Genomic DNA, 23,273 nt, shown 5'->3' on the forward strand with positions numbered 1-23,273 from the left:
ATGTTAGCTTTCATGTGCATTTAAACCTTTATCTTTAACATACAGATAGTGTTCCACATAGAGTATTGGATTCACATAATTTAATAGGTAATATAATTCTGGGGAAAAATCTTGTTCACCCCCAAACGGACTAATTAAATAAACTGATTGAGTTCTCGAGTGTCGCTAAACTCAGAAGTAAAATGTTAACAGTTCTCTTGTATTTTATTTTTTTAGTACTCTTTGATCCTATATGTAATGTCACAAAAGTGACAGGTGCCTTAAGAAATTGTAGTAGTGAAGTGTGGAATTCAAAGGGAGAGTCTTACCAGTTTGCTAATTACAGTGGAGGAGAACAGAAGTATACCTGTAACTTAGGCTGCTCTACTCAGTTGTACTCAAAAAAGACAAGCATGCCTGATGCAGATAGAAGGAATATGCAAGAGAAGCAACTTTTGAACCACATGGCTGACAAGGAGCAACAACCATTACCTGGAGGAAGCAACCATGCTGGAAACCTGTCTCAACCTCAGAAGAAACTCCAAGAGGCTATTTGTGTGCTGCTGGTGGAACTGTGTGAGAGATTCACGTTCTTTGGCATTGTCTGCCACATGATCCTCTTCTGCACTGTTAAACTTGGCTATCGCAACTACCAGGCAGCTGTTGTCAATATGTGCTTTGTAGGCACCTCCATGTTGACACCAGTCCTCGTTGGATGGCTTGCCGAATGCCTTGTGGGGAGGATCAAACTTGTGTGCATCTGCATGTTTCTACACTTCCTAGGTAGGTGACACCCTAGGGACTATTCATCTTTTAGCAATTCTGTTGCAGAAATGCATTATTGAGCATTGCATTTGAAATCTAACAGTTTTCTCCAACCTTATGGCCACCTACTCTCACAGATAATTAATTACTTATTTTCTCCTCTACAAAATGCACTGCAGTATTTTTGCCTATGTACTTTTGTGAGGAAGTGCTTTGAACAAGACTAAGGGAGATTTGCATGTGTATCTTGTTGATAGTGCACAAACTTGACTCCTTTAAAGTGGCTTAGCTATTCAGAACACAGACACTCAACTCAAAATTTGTCCCTTTACCAAGCATCTAAGGATATTTGGTGTAAATGCAAGGCTTGAGTCAGAGAGATAGTTCGAGAGTTTGGAAACTCTTTCCCAGCTGGTAGTAAATCTTGGTAGTAAGATTTTAGTGTATATAAAGGTATATGAATGTTGTGTTTGGACAACTTGGGAAGATGTATTTAAGCACATACCAGTACAAACAAACTATCTTAAGGAGAGAGGCTGTATCTGAATACCCATATTGAGAGTCTGCTTTCTGTTAGCACATTCTGAATCTTCCCCATGTTATTTTGGAGATCTTTTACATAAAAGCTCTGTTCTATAGTAAGTCTCTTCTGTAGCAATTGTTGCATCTCACAGCTGGTGGTTATTCTGTCAAGTTAAACCAAGCTGATAGAAATACTTTTTACTGAGACTAGTTGTTGAGCATAAGCAAGTCTGATTTCTGCAATAGCCAGCCATGTTGTTGTTTAGACATACAACAAAGTAAGGAAAGAATCAGAGCAATTCCTGGAATGTTCTTGAGCTGAATGCAAAACCATTGTGCAAGCAGCCTGGAAAAATAATTGCTATTATGTTCCACTCTTTCTCCCATGGGCTTCTGGCTTGTAATCTCCTTCTGCTACTCATCCTTCAATGCATATCTTAAAGAATAAGATTGGTGACACAAACAGAATTTTATTTATCTGCGTATTGTTTTGACCAGAACTTTTTTTGGGGGGGAGATGCACAATGGTATTCTTAGTCATTGCTAGTGTTGGTGGTGTTGACATATCAATATATTTCTGAGATTAGTCTCCAGTTACAACTTGGAGAATCTTTAGGTGACTAAACCTGAAAGAGTTGCTTTGCAGGCTAGAGGTGGTGAATGCAATTCGTGGCAGTGCTTCTATAGGTAAAGTTTCTGAAAATTGTGTGTTTTCCATGAAGCTGCAACAGAAAAAAAGAAAACTTTCCTCAAAAGGTTTGAGAATTTATCTGTTAAGTTATGATTCTCGTTACAATTCTGGGGTTTGAAGAAGATGCAAAAAAGGCTACACACCACCATGGGTGGTTTCATTTTTTTTTTTGTTCGATCAGTGTTTCATCAGGTGAAGTTACACGTTTTAACTGGTGCCCTCTGGCATGTGGAGAACTACTGCCCTCTATGTGTGTGCAATGGGGAAGGCCAGTGAAAAGAGCTATGTTTCCAGAGTGAGCTCTTTAGTTGATTGAGGAACCGAATCCTCACAGCATTTCAGAGGAAGATTGCTTTCTTGGAGGCCTTTAGTGGTCTTGCCTTACTGTATATATTGACATCCAGAATATTGACAGAATGAAGACTCTCCCTCTTTGCATTTCTCTATTATGTATTTTTGATTTATCATGTCTTTTCAAAATAACTGCTTTAAAATTACCATCCATTTCAAATGACGATTTTCTTTCTAATTCCAGGTACAGCATTATTACCTGTTGTGGCATTCCCCTTTGAAGATATTTACGTTGACAGACGACATATTCTTCATACACTAACCAAAAGGGAGCAGAAAATCGTATTCTACTTTGCACTACTCACCGCTAGTCTGGGAATAGGAGGCATAAGAGCTATAGTTTGTCCATTAAGTGCATACAGCCTTGAGGACTGTGGACCAAAGGAACTTCTTTCTTTTTTCAACTGGTTAGTAACTTCTTGTTGGCTAAATATCTGTGGGGGATCATAGAGCAATGCCTTGAAATTCACTGCTGACTTACAAGGCAGATTCTACAGACAGTGCGTTTCATGTTTTAACTACAAAACATTTAGATTTTAGAAGAATTTCTGAGAACTTCTGTAAAATTTTTCCTAATTTTTTTCCTTTTGCTAGGACCACTAGGTAATCATGTAGTTTGGCCTTCTACAGATATCTTCAGTCAGAATAAGGATGAGCTGATTTGTCCAAATGCTCAAAGACTTGACAACCTAGTTGCTGTTAAAACATTTGGTTTTCTGCCCTTAACCTGGCTATCCCTTTAGGATATTTTGCTGTTACTCCCTAACTAACAGTAGCAAAATTCAATGACATATCAGAATTTACATCAGAGTAAATTTTTACCGATGACAGGCAATGGTAGTGTCTGCTGGTTTGCCAGTACCAGGAATTGCTAGTAGTCTTGAACTGCTAATCTCAGTGGTAGGAATCTACTGTATTGTTTCACCTCTGTTGCTGTGAACTTTTGCCATCAGATAAACCATTTCACATTTGTGTTCTAGTTTAAATATTTAAATTTTTTTAAGAAATCTTTGAGGAAAAGTTGATTCTCAAATGGTTCTTAAAATCCAATATTTTTTCCGTATTAAATATTTCTCTCCTTCAGTGCATCAGAGAGGTAATTTTTATTATATGTTTGCCTTTGTTTACCACTTGTATATAGCACTATACAGAGTGCTATGTACATTCACTTGTACTTTCTGGTTGGACTTTGGAGTGAGGATCAAAGAACAGGGGGAACTTCCAGATTCCTGCTTCAAGGCAGGGTGGAATAAACCCAAAACTGACCCCTTCTTAATCCTTTCCTTATACATGCACAGTTATTAAAATAATAACTGAGCTCATTTGCATATTAACAATGCAATGCGGAAGAATCGATAAAGATCTTGGTGAACCAGTCCTTTCCTCCTTTGGGGATGGCTTTCCTGGCTATTCTTTTTTCCTCCAATTATGTTAATATCAAAGAGTTTTGAATTAAATCCAAACTCCAGTGAATGCGGCAGCTTTACCAAAGGTGGATGAGATACTTTAATTCCTTAGAGCAGATTCTGCTTCCTTGACCTGCCCATAAGAGAGAAGAGGAAGGAAAAAAAAAAAAAAAAAAAAGTCCTTCATTTTTACTCTATTCTGAGTTTTAATCCTTAATTAGCAACATAATTTTGATTAAATAAGACTCTGGGGGATTAAGACTGGAGAGCAATCAGTTGTTCTGAAAGATAGCTCTGGAGAATTTATTGTACTGTGGTCTTAGCCATTCAGAGTTGTGTTTAATCGAAGTGACATTTCTCACTATTGATTACAAAGGAGATACAATACGAATAAAAAATTCCTTTGGGGAGTCCAGTGGGTCAGTTCTTGGAACTTTGGAAATATCCAGAAATGCACATGTGCAAATAAAAAAAAAAAAAAAAAAAAAAAAAAAAAAAAAAAATTAATAATTTTTGTAGTGGCATCCAAGGGGGGCTGTTTGAGTGCAATTTAAAAAACAGGAGTTTCATTCTTAACATTCTTAATCTTGTTAAAACCTCTCAGAATATAATAACTTTGGGTTTTTTTGGTAGGCTGTTTCCTCTTGGTAGGTGCTTGTCACAGGATTGAATTTTAAAATAATATAAAATTAGATGGTTGCTAATCTTGGCGAGATTTGTTTTTAAACAAGTCCTATTTAAATAAGAATTATTGGGTTAAAGGTTGGGTTAAAAGACCCTGCAATTATCTGTTGTCTATTTCAATCCTTGAAGAAGCTTTCTTTGCACATCCAGGACCTGTTTCTAACGCCTTGAATGACCTATGACTCTAATCTTTTGAATAAACAGAATATACCAATGCTAAGTGAAGAAGGGACTTGGATCCTGCTGGATTGTTTCCTTGAGGATTATTGTTTTTCTAAGGTTAAGGTTATGAACTGGTACTATTTTTGCAGTAGGAAAAGCAAATTCTGCCCATGGGAGCAGAGAATGAGAGCAAAGGGTACAATCCAGATGAGGGAGAAGAGTTTTCAGTGTTGGCTTACTGATCTGCTGTACAAAAAGAAAACCAACAAAATGCAGAGAGCATGGGACTAGTATCTTTCTTCTCCCCTCCTTCCTAAGTAATCCATCTTTCCATATACTATAGATCAGTTTCCACTGTTATTCTGCACACACTTTACCTGCACTTTTAAAAAAGTTTTTTTCTTTTTTTTTAATCCCTTTGGGTTGTTTTTTTTCCCTCCCACCTTGTCTTTACAGAGAACTCCATGTTTCAGTGACTCTGAAGAAATTTATCTTCTTCTACAAAGCTGTGTTTTGGCTTGGATACTGGTCCATACGTGGAATATCCTGGTCTGAGTCTAGATAAATCAAAATCTAAATTGTGAGAGCTAGGCATGCTTAAAAAATAAAAGCAAACAATATTTCAAGTGACAGGAAATCTACTGAGTCTTCAAAAGTAATCCTAAAAGTGACAAAATGTCAATTTTAGAATTTTTCGTATATTTTACTTTATCTCAGGTTGTTTCATTCAACAGGTCCATCTCAACTGTTACATTATACAGTATTCAAAATTTTTTACTTAAACCTAAACAAGGCTTTGTGTCATCACCTGGATGTTACTTCTAGAGTTAGCATAATGAATACATTTCTATAAAATGTTATAATAAAATTAATAAGTTTTTATGGACATGTCACAATAGTATTTAGGTTTGTATTTGGACTGCATTCTTTAAATGAACCTCCCAGGTTGGCACTTGTAGGTCTTTTCCAACCTAGCTGATTCTATGATGCAGAGACCTCAGAGTGCTGAACCTCCAGGAAGGAGCTGTTCCCTGCAAAGTTGGACATGATAGTCAGTTTGATATATTTAATTAATTGAGCTGTGCCCTACTGGGATCTCTGAGACACTTTACGTAAAGCATGTCGAAATACTGCAATATTAGATGGCTGTGGTGTATGAGAGCTAGCAACATGTGTTTCTGGTTTTGTAAGTTCTGATCTGCTGCTGTCAGTACAATATGAGCAAATCCCCAAATTCTTATGGGTGCATTGAGGTTAGTTTATCTTACTTCTTTGGTACACAGGGATTGCTCAAACATGCTGGGGCTTTTTATTCTCATTTCTGTGAGAGGACAGGAACCTTACATTTCAGTTATACAGTACTTTGCTATATGGTGGTGAAAAACAAAAACACTCTCCTCTACTTAAGGGTTTTCTTTAGAGGTTCCTACTTCCACTGAAACGATCATAGAGTCGTGAAGAGCGTCAGGACTTCAGGTAGCTCAACCACATTTCTTTAGAAATTTGGAAAACAGACACTGACACTTCTAACTTAAAAATTGTCCATTAGGAATTTTTCCAAAACTTCTACGCAAGTTCTAGCTGAACCAGTCGTGTAACTATTTCTTAAAAGCTTTAGCTGAGCAGAGGTCAACACGCATATGTACAAAATCTTTTCAACTATAACATCACCACTTAGTAACATAATTCCAAATTGCCTAGAGACTGCTTTCAGTGGAGGGGAAAAGTCCATGATTCTCATGAGTATCATTTCCTGGAAAGGTAAATTCTTTAAAGGAAACAGTAAGTGGTCTGGAACTTCAGATGTGTCTTGGTGTGACTTCAGAGAAATGTGTGAAGCAGGAGAGCTCACTGCTGTGCGTGTCCTTGCTGGTTCCAGGATTGCTGCTGCTGCATGACTCTTGGGAGCACTGATTTTGCCCTGATGGAGTAATCCTTTTTCTTCTGTCACTTGCCCTGGGTCCTGTGAGGCAAGCAGCATAAACATGTTGCCATGCCTACTTCTTCACAGCCCTGTGGCCATGTCCCATCCCTTAGCAGGGTGAGAGAGTGTTATCTTTGTAACTGAACAGACCTGAGAAGCATTACCAAGGTCTGTACTTCTGCCATCATAACGGTTTTGCTCTCTTGGCACTAGCTAGATATGTTGTAATGGGCAATGTCAGAACATATGGAAGGAGTAAAGCATTAGTTCAATGCTGTAGCTTAGAATATGACTATGGTTTGTCTTGGCAATTACGGCAGGCCACCTAGAAATCATTTTAAATTAGTGAAATGGGGTTGAGGAAGTCTCTTGAGTGCCAAGAGAGGCTTGCAATTCCCCTCTTGGGATATTCATCTCAAAACACTTGCTGGGATTGCTGATACAGGGAGCTGCAATTGTCACTGATACTTAGCTCCTGCCCTACCCACTCATTTGGAGTTGAGGAGGGATCAAGTTGGAAAGCTTGGGGCTTGGATTGTTGAGGGGTAGCTGGTCTGCTACAATGTGTTAAAGTGTTCTGGGTTTTTTTCTTTTATTGTTGAGAAGGTAATTCTAGATGAATTAGGAGACATAAATACTGGAATCCAAATAGCATGTGTGAGGCAAAAGTTACATCAGACAAGAAAAAAAGCTTTGCTTCCTCAGGCAGTATGTATTAAGTTGTATAATTATGTATCAATGTGTATTTCACCTTTAAATGAAACTGGTTTTGCTAACCTATAGCCCCCCTCCTACCAAAAACTGCCATGCAAACCCAGTAGACATCTTTAAAGCCAACTTGGAACTTGAAAGTTTATTCAAAGTTAAAATTCTTAACTTAAAATTTCAAAAGTTAAGTCTGCAAGCCAGTCTAATCTGAAGTAAAAAAATGCAGGTATTAAATGTGTAAATGGTAAATGTTGATCTATTTCATTAGTCTGATCCACAGGAATATTTCCAGTACTAGACTGATCATTTGTTGAGCTTTACTGCCTTAATACAGTTACTTTAATCATATACCTCTTGGAGCTGAGACATCCAAGTGAAATTTGATATTAATTGTTGTGTCAATGCATTCATGGTACTGACACTGTCTGTGTTTACTATACTTACCATGCCCTTAATATAATGTTTTAATCTTCTGTAAAGGCCTTATATTATTCAGCCTCTCCATTCTTCTTTCTCTTGTCTGTGTGTACTAGGTTTTATTGGCTGGTTAACTTAAATTCAGCAGTTGTCTTTGTCAGCATTTCTTACATCCAGCAGTCTGTGGCCAGAAACCTTGGTTTTCTTATCCCATTTGTGTCCGTGCTTATGGCTATGATCACAATTCACATGGTGCGGGGTGAAATGATTTACAAACCCAAAACAGGTAAGAGGCAGCTATATCTTAGGAAATACCTTTAGACATCAACTTCCATATCTAAACAAGTTCTTGCATAACACTGCCTTGTTTGGTTGGAGATACTTGGGTTTTAGTTCGACAAGGTCTGTGTGTAAGAGAACATCCATGCTCTGTAAAGATAGACTTGGAGAATCTGGATAGGCTGACAAAAGTGGAAAGCAGTCCATGTAGACTTATGTATATTTTCTGTCATGTCATTTTCTGCCATTCAATGTCAAAGAATTTGCCTATGCAGGAAGAGGTATAATATGCAAACTGCTAGTAGACATTATTTTGTCATGTTTGGTTCGACCTATGCCCAATGCCCAAAGCAGAGTTTACATCTGTGCTAAGGTGCCAAGCGTATTGTGTTTTCTCCCTGAAGTGTGTTGCATTGCTTCAGCTGAACTTGTATCTCGGCACCCAAGCAGTGTGGTTAGTCAGCTAAACAGGAATAAGCACTAGTAACAATGTAGTTTTATAATGCCTTTATCTTGCAGAACATCTGATGCTTATTGTTATTTCAGTGTGCTTGCTTATACAACATCAAGTTTTTATCCATTTGAAAATAACTAGAAATGCTGAATAGCTCTAAATAGTTCCTGTGCAGACAGTGCATGTATTTTAAAACAGAAATTCTTATACTTCTGTGGCCTCACCAGTTAGTACCTGAGCTCTCCAAAACCCTTTGCTGCTCCATTGAGCGAGCACAGGAATGTAAGTGGAGCCCAGGTGACTTGAATAAGGCTGTAAATGCCCAAACCTTGCTGTTCTTACAGTAGGAGCCAGAAACTGAAAGCAAGTTGTTATTTCAGTACCTTTATTATAAATACAACCTAAGCAAAAATATATTAGCAGTGAGGGAATGAATGCATAAATCAAGTGCCTGGGAATATCAAAGTAAGGACATCACTACAGAGGTTTATTCAAAACAAATAGAGCCAAAGAAATGCATCTCCTCCACAGTGTCCCAAAAACCTCTTGATGATATGCAACTAAGGTCCGCAAAGATTAATATCAAATTAGCTAGCTTCTTATGGAGAGAATGGTGGCTGGCTGGCTCGCTGGGACTCACTACAGGTTTTACAACCTGAGTAGGTAAAAAGATTTGTTAGTATCAGTCCCTGAGCTGGACTATTTCATATGGACTAAATCTGTAGTTTATCATCTAACTAGTTTAATTCTGCGAAGTAGAATAACATAAATTTGTAGGTCATGTCTACCTTGGCCATCAACAAAGCTATCAGACTTTTTTTGTATCAAGTTTTTTTCCCTATGAGTGTTTGATTTATCGTATATTTTCCAAGTCTTTGCAGAATGCTAATCTCTGTACTAATATCTAAAAAGCTTATCTCCTTAGTCAAAATAAAAGACAATTTATTTTGTACCTTCCAGTGTGATGATGAAATTGGAAATTCTTCAGAACTGTAATTCAAATCTATAGGTGACTTTAAATTATTTTTATATATGCTGCCTTTTTTATTTTAAAGTAACTCTTCAAATAGTTCAGATCATACATTCAATTATGTTTAGCTGTCAAGTGTGGACTTCATTTGCATTTCTTCCCGCTGCTATAATTTTGAGGACTGGCAGGTGACCAGAGATGAGATAAAAAATGCATATCTACCATCTAGGGTGCAATGTAAGCTTTTTATTGTAATTAAGGAGCATAGATATTCATGATTGGATCAAGGTCAAAGTAGCAGAACATTAGAGCCAAGGGCTGAGGTATAAAGGAAAAGGAAAATTACTTTCTGAAAGTTGCAATTTAACATCTATACAGATAGATTACTTTTTTTTTTAAGAAAATATTAGAAATAAAAGTATAGAGTGTATGATGTTGATCTACACAAAGTGCAGTGACATAAATACACTTTTAAATATGTCTCTTACTAGCTGATCAGATTTGTATCCTGAAGAATTCACCAATATGGAGTCATGTGGGGTTTACTTATTCCATTTTAAAGAAGGGATAAGATACTTATTTCAACTACAACATTGTCAAAATCCTTTTAATATCGATTAGGCCTATGTATCATTCAAGTTGCTTTTTGAACTGCAACTTCAAGCAGCTTGATCTCCTAGGAACTAGAACTAGGTTTGCTACATTTTATAATCTGCTGGAATTCCATGCTGAGAAACATGAGACAATCTATTTGTCTATTTTGCCACATACAAAATAATGTTTCCTTACTAGCTGGCTGAAATTACATTAAAGAGGGCTCAGCTGATCCGTTAGGAAAGGCAGGGAAATGTCAGGATTTTTTTGCCTAGTTCAGTTTTTTTTCAGTAAGATTAAGAAAGAAGAGTCTGCCCAACATCTTCCATTCCAAAGGAAAGAGATGGCCATGACCATCATTGAGTCTAGGTCAGATAAACCAGGACACAGTCATGTTGTTGCTTTGTTGAGCTGTCTGCCATATGGTGCTCTGTGCATCTGCTGATTTCAACACTAACTGGGTTCAAACCCTTGTACAGGAAAATCGTCATATTACTGCTTTTCACTTCTTCCTTGTGAATGTCCAACCTCTAGTGTAGGGCAAAGCAAAAGATCATCACTTCTCTGACTCAAACCATGTAATTACTAGGTCTACCAAAGAGTTGAGCTGATGCTGGCTTTTCTGCTACTTTTTTTTTTACTTCTGAAAATAACGCTTCTTTGACAAGAATCCCATATCCCACTTGTTTTCTGGTTAGCTTCTTAGCCAAGTCACTCTGGAAGTCTGCAGATTTTTCTTTTAGTCAGCATATTTAGCCTTGAAATAGTCTAGATCCTAAACTTAAACGTCACTTACAGTAAGTGGTAATAGTTGTCTAGTATAGTCATACAGAACAATAAAAACTGTACCAATTCTCTGTGTTTGCAAGCTTTGATATGCTATTTCAGATTGTATTCAATAGTGCAAACAGTCTACAAGTTAATGCTAAGCAGCCAAAGTTTTAAACGTTAGGCTATCTATGTAATAAATGCCCTTAATATTTTAGAGAAAGTGTTTCCAATGGGTATCAATGGATATTTCCAGAAAATAATTTCCATACAGAGATAGTAGGGGAACATTTTCCCTCTGCAATCTTAGCTCACCTTAGTTTTTTGGAAAGCATTTATTTATAGATATGCAAGTTATTGTAGTGCTTCAACACTCAGAAAAGCAGAGAAGTGCCATAATCGTTATTTGCATGGATGGCAACTTACCAAAGGTAAATGAATGTGCATTCCCAAGCCTGAAGCTACTGGTTTTATCCTCATTTTACTTCTATTTCCTCTGAGTCAGAGAACCAAGTTAGCAATTCCTGAATCCAGTAACCAGTGAGCAAGCTTTAATATGCCAAATACTAGATTGGAAACTTCTCCTCTGCCACATCATGCTACTCAGAAGTCCTGAGATAATATTTCTGGCTTTGAAATGAATCCATGAAAGTTCTCTTATCAGCCCTCTTTTGAGCTCCCTTTCCTTCTCACTTGACTACTACCCTTCTCTTGCTGTTGGACTTTAGCAGACATGCAGTACTTCAGTACTGTTTTGAGTTGAAAACTAACCTCATTCAATCAATAGAAAACAAAAGCAAAGCAATCAATACTTACCTGCTCAAGGACAGCAACAGATTGTTGTGCTGTGTTAAATAACTGGTAGCAAAAGGTACTTTGCTCTGTGGATGTTGGGCTGGATTGCTTTTGTACAATTGGGTTGTGAACCAACTGGCTTCTAAAGAAGTATGTTTTGGAAAAAATCCAGTCTTTTATTGCTTTCCCCCTCCCCAAAAAGACATAAAAGTGAATGTATCAGGTTGTATTTTCCCTCCTAGTGTTTTGTCTTGTCTTGTTTATTTTAGCTGTAAGTAAAAACATTCCAATGTGTAATGTGTCTGATTGTTTGCAGACAGTTCCCTCCTGATGACTTTTGGGGTAATTGTTAGTGCACTGAAAACATGCTGCGTGCGATACCGCTACTTTAGTGGAGGCGTGACAAACTGGCTAGATCATGCCAAGGAAAACTATGGTGGTCAGTACAGTGAGACTCAGGTGGAAAGCACAAAGTCACTTGCCAGGCTCTTCCCATTGTTTACCTTCCAAATTCTATACAGAATGTGTATAATGCAGGTAGGTACGCAGCTTTTAAACAAAAACCTTGAAATGTACTGTGACGTGTTTACTAATATATCTCTAGGCATGTGTTTTAAACTGTTGCTACACATAGGAGCAACCTGTGTGGTTCTTGCCACTTCTGAGTGTATGCTATAGAAATATAAATGTGTCAGGAAGCTACTTAAGATGACACTTAAGAATCCTTCAGATTCATTTCTGTCTGGATGATCCTGGCTAACCAGGAGTTTGAGGTAGCTCACCCTTTGGCAACTGAAATAACAAATTTCTGAGCTAGCTCAGAAAATAATTTTTACTTATTGGTGTTAAAATGCTGCTTAAGGAAATTCTTACAAATATGTAGCATATACTGCTTTATTGACACTCCTGCTTGCTATCATCCTACATTCCCATCCATCTGCCCTATTCCTTCTCCTCTTTCCTCTGACCCTTCCCAAAAGCACAAAAATCCCAAGGAAACAAAAAAACCCAAACGCCAAACCAACAAGCACACATATATGGCCAAGGCTACGCATTAATGACTAGACAGAAATGAACCAGATACCATTAATCGGAGTTGTAATAACCAGCTATACATCTAGAAAAGATAAAAGTATTTGCACTGCTGAAAGAGACGACTTTTATTTCTTTGGCAGAATTTCCAGTAAATTTAAGGCTCACTCTTAGACTAGGCGATAGATCAGTATCTTCTTTTTAAAGATTAATAGTATTTTCTCCATATTATTAAGTTAACAGCTTTCAGTGCCTGTGATTCATGTTGATGATATTTTAATTCTTATTAAGAAGTCAGTTCTGGTTTGCAATAGGCAGTGGAAAGGCAGAAGGAACCAACAAAATTTGGCTCAATTCTGATCTTTCATGGTTCTGTTGCCATTTATTCACCCTTTTACAATTTATATCTTCTTTTGGAGGTGGAATGTAGGTGAAAAATATTTTTATTAAGAGCTAGCATTTGAGTAATTCTTTGGCACTGAACAGACTCCCAGTGAGTAGGGTTGACTATAACCATTGCTGAGAAACCGTACATGAGCTCAGTTACTAACTATACGTTAATTTTCAGACAGCTATAAGGCAATAATATTCTACAAAATTATATGTGCTGGGAGTGAACGAGAATGTCACTGAAAGTCTTTTACCAAGAATGGTTGTTCCTTTTAGCCAGAAGGTATTTGGTTTACTGTGACTTCTTCAGAAGGAAAAAAGTTGGAGAAGTTTCCAAGTATAGTAAAAATCTTACCCATGAAAGGTACCTGTTATGCTAATGGAGTGGGGTTTTATTCTTCAACACAGATTCCCTCAGGTTATTATCTCCAAACCATGAATTCCAACTTGCACTTCAGTGGATTTGTCTTGCCAGTTGCAGCAATGAATGTGATAAGCATCGTGCCACTACTGATTCTTGTTCCTATTTTGGAATGCATTAACTCGTATCTCTTTAATTCCAAGGATACTGGACATTCTCCAACAATTTACATTGGTATGTAAAAGAGACGTGTTTATACAGTTTTAATAGGTATTATGTTTTTGAAAGAGAAACTCTAGTAGCTGATGATGGTCCTATACAAATATTTCTGACTGCAGATGTTAAGATGGACTTGTTTTGGGATGATGCTCAGGGGTTAATATGTTTCACAGGAATTGTTGAAAAGATGGTCCTGGAAAAAATATGCTACATATCAAGAAAAAATGCATAGCTTTTTTGCAGGACAGAGACTGAGACTCTTCTGACCAATAATAAATTTTGAGAGACATTCAAAAATAACTAGGAGACATTCTAAGGTGCTGGTAAAAGAAATGGTACTAGCCATGTGGGCCTGAGACTGACTTGGTTATCTTCTATATGTTTGTTTATCCATTAACTTTTGGAAAGTGAATTTACTTTTAAAGTCCATTTTGGGAATAGGAGAGTCCATCAGTTAGTTGCTCTCTGATACTGGAGAAATGTTCATTGATCGAAATTATGAACAAAGGTTTTGTTTTTCTGATGTTTTTATACTAGAACTGCATCGATGTTGGGACTGCAGCTCATGAGAAACAGTACTATCACTAATATAGTTTATTCCACACTCTGTGGTTGTATCACAAATGAAATAAAAGTATCTAGTCTAATTGTGTGTCTGCAATAGGTGTTTTTAGAACTGGTAAGCAAAAGAAAACATGCAGAAAACTACGTAAAACAAATGGATACATATCTCTGGACTGCTGTTCCCATTGAGCAGGCTGAACCTTTCACAGGTGCAAGGTTACTTGGAGAGGTACAACTTTCCTCTCCAGCACTAGGATTTTCATTTGAATATCTAGTGCAGGATAATTGCTGGGTGGTTAGTAATTTTATTAAAATCGTAAGCTGAAACATACCTTATTGTACACTCAATTAAAGTAAAAAGGGTTCTCCAGAGGTGAAGTATTCTCTCTTTCTCACAGAAGAGGTACAACAGTCTTCTCTGTTGAGTTCTGTTTTCAACAGTAGATGTTGTAAACTCAGGCTTGCAGATTGGCACTCATTTCACAGAAATTCATAGCCTAGAGGTAATGATGGCTTTAGTAGGGATTCATCTGCCTTCCACTGACATTGATGTGTTTTACTTATTCATTTATTTATTATCGCCCAAACCTCTTAAATTCTAGGATCTACAGGGATCCTCTGGAACCCTCTTCTAATATCAGCTACATCTAATACCACCAGAAAAGCAGCTTCTATTCTGTATTTGTTTAAAAATATTCTGTTTCATAGATACTCTCATTAAATTTCCTACATTTTTTTTTAATCTTCCAGACTGCATTGCAAACCTCAGACAAAAATATTTATAAACGACTATTTTCTCAGTGTGCTACTATTAATTCGGTGCCCCATGGCAAGTGGCACAGTGAGTACTGACACACGCAGAGGTATTAATCTGACTAAATTAGCCTAATTAAGAATGTTATTAAGTTTTATACAAACCAGATGCATATAACGCAGCAGGTTGCAATTACCCTAGTTTTAAAAATAACATCTGCATTAAAACACAAAAAGCACACTCAGATAATAACTTTCCTTGAAACCATGGAAATTTCAAGTTAGTATTAATGTTCTATCCTGTTATGTTGAACAGCAGTAGAATATGTGCAGTGGTTAATTCTTAATAGCTTCATTTATTAAAATAGCCTCCTGTTAGGGATGATAAATTACCTGAGGCATAAAAATACCTGTGAGTACAGGAGATAGCTTTAGATATCCAAGTATATTACTGCACCTGCAAATATGGTAGACCTCTAAGTGCCAGTATTTTTGCCAACAGTTAATTAGGTTCACAATTATTTTCAGGAACAAAATTGGAAGTATAAATAGGCTGTTGGTGTTAAGCCAGTCTATAACTATATTTTTAATACAAGTCTTGTAAGAGAAATTTAAATAGTTTTCTGGAAATTTTCAGTATATTAAGAAAAACGGTTTTCAAGGATGACCCATACAGACACAATAGTGTCTTTTAAACATTGAATATTTGCTAAACTTAGAGTTTTAGAGTTTTTCTGGTTTCATAGTTGTTTAAGAGGGTTTTGTGTTTTGGTTTGTGGTTTTTGTTGTGGTTTTGTTTGTTTGTTTTTGTGGTGGTGGTTGGTTTTTTGGGTGTTTTATTTTATGCTTTAGTCAACAGTATAGAAGATTCAACAGAGAACTGAAAGAGTGAGTCTGCTGGATAGTTGTCCATCAGCTGAAGACCAGAGGCTCTAGCTGAAGTACCTGAGCCATAGAAGTTCTTGTTCTAATATTCTTAATGCTTGATTATCCTGAAATGTCTTCTTAGTCTTGGATTTACTCCATCCAAACTGATGTGGAGAATAGCCCTCTGTACAGTGAACAAAAGCAAGCCTCCAGTCCCATGTCTATTTGAGGTGATTTGGGAGTTGATTATGACCTTTTCTCCCTAAAAGATGCTCTAGTTTAACAGTATTAATTTCAGGAAAGCTTTTTGACCAGTTATACTCAGGATATGAGATCAGGAACCATAAAGGTACAATACAACATAGGTCTCTAGGTAATATAAACAACCTTGTCCTAGAATTAGCCCTAAGTGTTGCTAAAAACCCTGTTCTCCTATAAAACCAAAGACTCAGATGGTCATTCCAAACTGCTTGTTTTAAAGAGGACTGAAGGGAGAAAAGGTAGCAAGGAAACCAGGTCTCCAAGGCTCTCAGTTTCTTTCTCTACCATGTAATGTCTTAAAAGAAATATTACAATTGTTGGACATTCAGAGGTTACTTTTTCTGAAATGTTTTGGCTTTCAGTAAGGAAAATGCAGAAAATATAGCACTATGTAGTAATATTGAACTGCTTGAGGTTTCTTTAGTACGAACATAATTTTTCACAAGGAGAACTTGTGCTTTGGTATATTACAAGAAGCTCCTCGAGGGCTTTATATCTGGCCTTCATAAGATGCATTGACTAGAAAGTGCTGTTGAATTCCCTCCTGTCATCAGTTTTTAAGAAATAATTCACTGATGTTCTTATTGAGCACTAAAGGGGCCTTAGCTTCTAAGCCTCAGGTTAGGCAGGGAGGAGGGTATTTAAAGTTGTGAAAATGCAGGAAGACTGTGCTGGTAGAAGGGTATGAGAGTTTGCTGTTGAGAGAAGAAACACTGGTACATGCAAAAACATAAGAAAGCTAAGGCCACTTAGCTATGTGAGTTTTCTGCCTTTTCTGTCCTGACACCCACAAAGATAAACTTGACGTGTTACAATATGAAACAAACACCTTTGACTGTGTGGGTCAATTCTAATAAGTGTAACAATTTCTGGTCATGAAGTGAGATAAGGCTTTGTAAGACAAGTGGAAAAACATAGTCCAGGTATTTGAGCCAAAGCTGTTACAAGAAACCAGATTCTCAGACCTGTATTTACATTACAGTTTAGAAATATTGAGGAATCACAGACTTAGTCAAAATCAGTAGGAGCTCAAAACGGCGGAAGTATAAATGTTTTGAGTTCAGAAGACTTGAAAACTTTGCTTCATTTGTGTTTTTCTGAGAGGCTACAACCATTTCATACTGTCAACATCAAGAATATAAAATAATACATTTAAATAGTATCCTCTATGCAATGTGTGTTGAAGTGAGCATATTTAAAATACATCTGAGTTTATTGGATGTTTTTATCTTGCATTATGAGGCTATAGGGGGAGAAGTTTTTCCTTTCTCATTTATTCTGCATCTCTAAATGCTTTCTGTGTTGAGCTTGTGTTCCTTTGCCATATATTTAGAGTTTGGCTTGTGGTGTAACAAGTACTCTTTATTCATGTTTATGTGACTAGAGAAGATGTGTGGGATGGGGTAGGAGGGGGAAGGTTCTTCTGCATGTCCTAGGACTTTGCTTTATGCTAAATACATGATGATCTTGTACCTACAGCCTTGGCGAATGCTCTCTGTGCTCTTTACCCAGTTATAGGACAGTTTTCTGCTGCACTTTCCATGATAGTTGCTGGCTTCTCTGAAATACACCGAAAGCATTTCCCTCAGGTGGAGCAAACACTTTCTGAGGAGGTTCTCCTGGTCTCCTCCATGCCTTGCTTCCACTTAGCACCTCAGTACATCCTCCTTGGAGTTGCTGAAGCCTTGGTAACTCCCTCCTGTAAGTAACATCTAATAGGTTAAAGCAAGAATGTCCTGATTTGAAAAGAATGATATCATCTTCCTAAAAATAATTAGTGTCATCTGATATTTTATCTCTGGCTCTCTTCCATGAGCTTAATGAGTAGATCTGTACTTTACCTGCTTCAGAGTAGCATAATTTGTCTTGCTGTAATTTAGAGTGAGCAGTGCCATTGTTCCAGCTTAACTGGAAGGTAACACAGCCCAGTCAGGTCCCTGGGGTGCATAATCTACAGTTTGGCGGGGGGATGATCGAAGTGGTGGGACTCTGGGCTCAGAGGCATGACAGGTCTTGAAGCTGAACCTGCTTCATGTGGGGCCTGGACCAGATGAGCTCCTGAAGTCCCTTCTGACCTGAAGTTTTTTGTGGTGATTTTTTTTTTGGAGGCAGAACAAATACACACATGAAAGCTGAGCTGTGGTTATGGTCTATGAGCACTTCCTAGGCCACAGTCAGAGCAGGGTAAAGCAATTTAACCTAACCCTTTCCATTTGTGGACCCAGCTAGTAGAATTATTACATGTTTTTTACTGACACAGAGCATATGCAGGTGGGTAACACAACTCAGCTGACAAGCTAACCTGAAGAATATTGTAGGCAGATGCAAGATTCTTGTTTGTGTTCTAATTGGGAGTCATGTGAACATGCCTGCACAGAGCATCATGCCTTAGCGTGTGGCATGGAGCCAGAGATAAACACTCCTGTTTTGCAGAGAACAGGCAGAACTTAACTCACGCCTGCCATCCATAAATTATGTAGATGCACTTTTGATTGTGAGTCTGAACCTTCTCTCCCTTCCATAATTTACCTTTCTAAATCTACACTGACATTCCTGAGGCTTATTTTGTTCTGAGGGGCACGCAGAGTGCTTACCAGTGTTTTAGCTTGCAGAGCTTAAAAAAGAAATGTTAGTATAACAAAAATAATCTAATCAACATTCACTTAAAGAGACACAGGTAAAGTAATTGACTAGCTGATCTCTGCAGGCATTTAATTCTGCTGGTTGAGTGTCTATTGTTCCCGTAGAACCCAAGAAATATTCAGATTTGTATTTAAGAGCAGAAAATAACTTCAGTGTCTTGGCTTCATTCTTACACTCTAAGACTACTGAGATCTGTGGGCCATAGTCTGTCACTAGAAAGGTAATTTTACCTAGTTTTAAATACTTAGCACTTTCATAATGCCTCTTCATCCGATAGCTCTCAAGTACTTAACTGAGACAGGTTTCTAGGCAGGTAATTTGGTTTCTAGGTTACAGGCTAAGTGTAACTGAAAACTGTGACCTTCTCTGTTTAGCTTACAAAAAAAAGGTTAGGAGGTGGCTTGCTTACAGTCTTCCCATGCAGAAGCATGGGAAGAATATTGCAGGTAGAATAAGGCTTTTTTTAAATCTAGCACGCTGGGACACAATAGAAGTCCAGTGACTGGAAGATGAAATTAGCCTTTAGAAAAGGGGGGATTTGGTTTTGTTTTGGTTGGGTTTTGCTGTTTGTTTGGGGTTTTTGTTTGTCTTTTTTGTCTTTGTTTTGGGGGGTTCAATCTTTTTAAAAGATTGTGATTAGAATTTCTTAGGAAAAAAAGCTCTCATTTCAATAATGATTAAGCATCTTGCTGAAAGCTGCAGTTAGAGGTGCAATTCAAGAATCGAAGTGAACGGGACTAAGTCTGATTTTGTCACTTGCATACAAAAAACTGAAGGTATATACCTAAAATAGCAGGTTACTGCTGTAGTTGATAGGGATGCAGGCCTCCATTTACTTGCCCACGCATAGGTGTCTGGCACCATTTGTCATGGAGTATCTAGCCTATGCATGTAAGGCAAGCAAGCCCTTTAAGGTGTCTGTGTGGTGTCCAGCTGATGCTGGAGAAGAGCATGGTTTTCCCATAGGTCTTGCATTTTATCGGACAGCCTCATGCGGATGGCTGAGGCGCACTAGAGTGTTTTTGGCAGCACTGGGCATCTGTATTCAGGCTGCTGGAATGAGCTCTAGGTTTGTACTTCAATTTGAAGTAAATTGCTGTTCAGGAACCATTCAGTGGATCACCGTGGATGGTAATGACAGCCTAGACACTTAAATAGTTGTTTCACCTTTCCTGACATTTTACTGCCTTTGTTATGCAGAAGGTCAAATTCAATTATCATAATAATTTACTTGACCAGAAAGTACATGATCGAAGTTGAAGACAGAAATGTTCACACTTGTAATCAGAGGGAAGAGAGGAGATATCTCATTTCTGAAATGCTTGGTTAGAGGAGCTAGGTTTGGCATATTGAACTCTTCATCTACATTTGAGCCCTGATACTTAAAATTGTGTTTAGAAGATATATTATCTTGTTGATAGGAGTTTTATATAATCATCTGCTTCAGGTGGCAGGAATATCTCTGAGAATAATATCAGCATTTAATGTTTTTCCTAGCACTGATGTAGTCTTTAAAAAATAAAACAAAACAATGATAAAATAATTGCTCTCCTCCACAATGTTAGGATGTTGGACCCTACAGGCCTCTGACAGCTTAAATTTGTAACCCTAGCTTGGTTTAAACTAGGAAATTACTCTTTTAGAGCCCAATGATTTAAAAAGCAAAAACAAAACCTCTGGAAAAAATGCAACCACACACACACAAAAAATCCCACCACCACCACCTCCATCCTGTGAGAAAACATTAGCAGATGTTTGACCCCACAGTGCCTGAGACTGTTGTTGAAAGGAAGCCAGCCTGCTGGCCACAGCAGCTATTACACTGCCAAGTGTCCAAGCCATCCGGTGCACTGGAACTGCTTTGACCTACGAAAGGTTAGCAGATTTGCAGTATTTGTTGAAGTGCTGCAAGAATATCATCTGCCCATCAAGTCTCAAAGCACTTTGAAATGGGAAGTCTCATAACAATCAGATCTGTTAGTTAAAGGATATATTGGGGATCACTTCACTCACTGATTGAAATGCAATAGTCTCCAGGGTGAAATGCAGCAGCTGTTTAATAGTTCACAGCAGCACTGTGGGAGAAGAGAGGAATAGAGTACGCAATTGAAACAGCAGGGGTAATTTAGGTAAGTAGGATGCAAATACCCAGGCTGAATTTGGCCAGGATGTATGTTTTGCACCCCTGCTTTTGAAGGGAGGAATAACCGAAAACTTTTTAGGCTCTTAGTAATTCAAATTAGCTAGGACACTGACTGTACCTTGTTTCAGACTGTACTGTTGCATCTACAGATGGTGTCCCAGGCTCACCTGCTTTCTCTTGCAGTTGGGCTTTTGGTTCCTATTGTGAATAAGGAAAAACCACTGCCCATGGTAATTTTTTTTTTTCTTTAATATGTTTCCAAAGCTCTCATTTGGGCATCCAAATTAAAAAGGATGGAAGATAATGATTGCAAAGTTTGATTTGTATTTAGAGATGCTTCAGGCAACTCAGCATCCAAATAGGATCCTCTGCTGACAAGTTTCTCAAGCTGGAGGTCATTCAAATTCAACAAATAAAGCAGTGTGGGAGACATCGGGGGTTGGAGAACAAGTGTGGGTTAGAGCCCAAGGTGTGAAATAAGGAAACAAGGAGGTTCGATAATTGGAAAAGTTACTCAAAAAGAACAGCTATCATAATTACTTACTGTTACAGTAACCTAGTTTAGCCAAATTACAGCTGGTGGGATTATTTATAGTCATCCATGCTACAACAGAATGCTACCGCTTCCCCTTGCCACCAAAGCTGTTGCTTCTACTGGCTTAGTGTTCTGGCAAGAAAGTGAAGAACAATATCTTAAAAAAAAAATTGCCAGTGACTCTGGGGGTTGCTCTCTAGGGAAAAACAGCATTGTCCAGCCTCACATTAAAGCAAGATAACTGTTCAAGTTAAGGTAGAGCCCTAGATTTTGCACGTATTTACTAGTGGTCATGCTGCATTGGCTCTGGCATAAGATGTCCTGCTGTCCTGCAGTTAAGTACCACATCTGCTGTCTTCATGCTTAATGGCTGTGGTGGTGTTTCTCTTGTCTTGATATGCCTGAGGTTTTACAAGTTGAAAGTAACTGTCTGGGTGAAAGATCTTTACATACCTGTGGAGTATCAATAGTTGTATGTGAGATAGTTTATTATGGAGATTAATTTAAGCAGTTTAGGTAACCCTTTGTTAATATGTTACATACTAACACATCTACCCTTCTGCAGCAAGTACATTCTCTGTAAAATATGGAAAGTCCCTATTAGAGACACTTTTGATTTTTCCTGTCTTATTTATCTTCTACCATAATTTACTAATTTTTTTTTTTTTTTTTTTTTAACCTGTTTCTGTATCTGTTTCCTTTCTAAGGTTCCTTACTTTCATTCTGGCTTGTGCCAGAAAGAATTAGAGGAATTTCCATGCATTTTTTAACTCTCTTTAATGGAGCTGGCTGCTTTATGGGAGCTTTCTTTGTTCAGACAGCCCACGCAGGCACTCAAGGTAAGAATATGCTCATGACTGGTGTTCCTGAGCAGTTTTCTTAATATTATTGATTTGGAGAATTAGGCAGCAGAATTAAAGGGGATGCCAAAGTTTTATTGATTTGCTCTCACAATTAAGATGGAATTGAGATAGGAAATAGCCTTCCAGCTGTACTCATCCAATTTTAATGAGTCATCTTAGTTCTGATAGTTGGAGTAATTAGAGGATGGCATCTTGCAGGAAGCCCTCACCTCTAATCTCTATACTTCTCTTCAGGAAGACAAGAAAATAAATTGTCTAGGAAACACTTTTTTATGTTCATGAAGAAGTATGTTCATGTTAGCCGTGCTTCCGTGGAACCCCTCTGGCCATGAGAGCAAGATTAGTGCATTAAAGAATGGAGAACATGCCTTTCTTTCTGTTCCACAGTGTCACAAGGGAAAGGAGGTTGGGTTGAGTGTTTCAGAGCTGTCTAGGGAATTTGTTCTTCTAGAGCTGCTGCTACTTTCCTGCTTTCTTTACGCCTCTCCCTTTGCCCAGCCACTGGAAGAACCAGATTCTGTGACAATACAGTCTCATTGGGATTTTACCCTTTTGCAGATGGCTATTGCAATTCCTAGAGAACTTTCATTTTCAAAAAGTTATTTCACATTCAGCCTGTTGAGGAATATTTAGGTTAAGCCCTGAACTGGAGATTTTTCTGGGTTGCTGACTTTCAAGATAGGCAAAGAGTTTCTTAAAGTCTTTTTTCCCTTGCTGATGAATCTTTGTTCAATACAAAAGAGACTTGTTTCATAAGTAAATTTTAAAAGTAAAGCACTGGAGTTCTGGAACTGAAGGACAGGGATCCCTTTGTTCACATATTCAGCAATAGTTCCACTTGCTGAAGCAGTACTTCTAAAGATGCTTTCCATTGATAAGCTTCGTTGTTATTGTGCTACAGAGAGCTGCTCTCTTATAGAGCACAACCGCTGGCCTAATGCATGACACTGTTACAGTTACCACAGCTGCAGAATTTTGTAACTGCTCATACTTATGTTTTAGGTTCTTCTCTTTCCTACATAAAGAACTATGTAATTTAAAAAACAAGGGGAAGTGGATTTTTTTGAAAGCATGACAAGAAATTTTAATTCCTACTTGCAAGATCTGAACAAATGAATGGTTCTTTGACATGCAGTGCTGGTTTTAAGTTGACAATTCAATTACAGTTTTATT

General features: G+C 37.8%; 1 protein-coding gene across 1 annotated transcript in view; it reads left to right on the forward strand.

Annotated features, from left to right (window-relative positions):
* The first annotated feature begins 392 nt into the window (after nt 1–392).
* The window catches only part of SLC15A5 (solute carrier family 15 member 5), a 32,555-nt gene continuing 9,674 nt past the window's right edge, over nt 393–23,273 (forward strand). The window contains exons 1-7 of the mRNA XM_030479697.1: nt 393–762; nt 2,493–2,715; nt 7,726–7,895; nt 11,786–12,006; nt 13,300–13,486; nt 17,429–17,617; nt 21,945–22,076. Of these exons, the coding sequence (XP_030335557.1) occupies nt 393–762; nt 2,493–2,715; nt 7,726–7,895; nt 11,786–12,006; nt 13,300–13,486; nt 17,429–17,617; nt 21,945–22,076 (1,492 nt within the window). The remainder of the gene's footprint in view (nt 763–2,492; nt 2,716–7,725; nt 7,896–11,785; nt 12,007–13,299; nt 13,487–17,428; nt 17,618–21,944; nt 22,077–23,273) is intronic.

This window comes from Strigops habroptila, chromosome 3, assembly GCF_004027225.2.
Source record: "Strigops habroptila isolate Jane chromosome 3, bStrHab1.2.pri, whole genome shotgun sequence".
Taxonomy (NCBI): Eukaryota; Metazoa; Chordata; class Aves; order Psittaciformes; family Psittacidae; genus Strigops; species Strigops habroptila.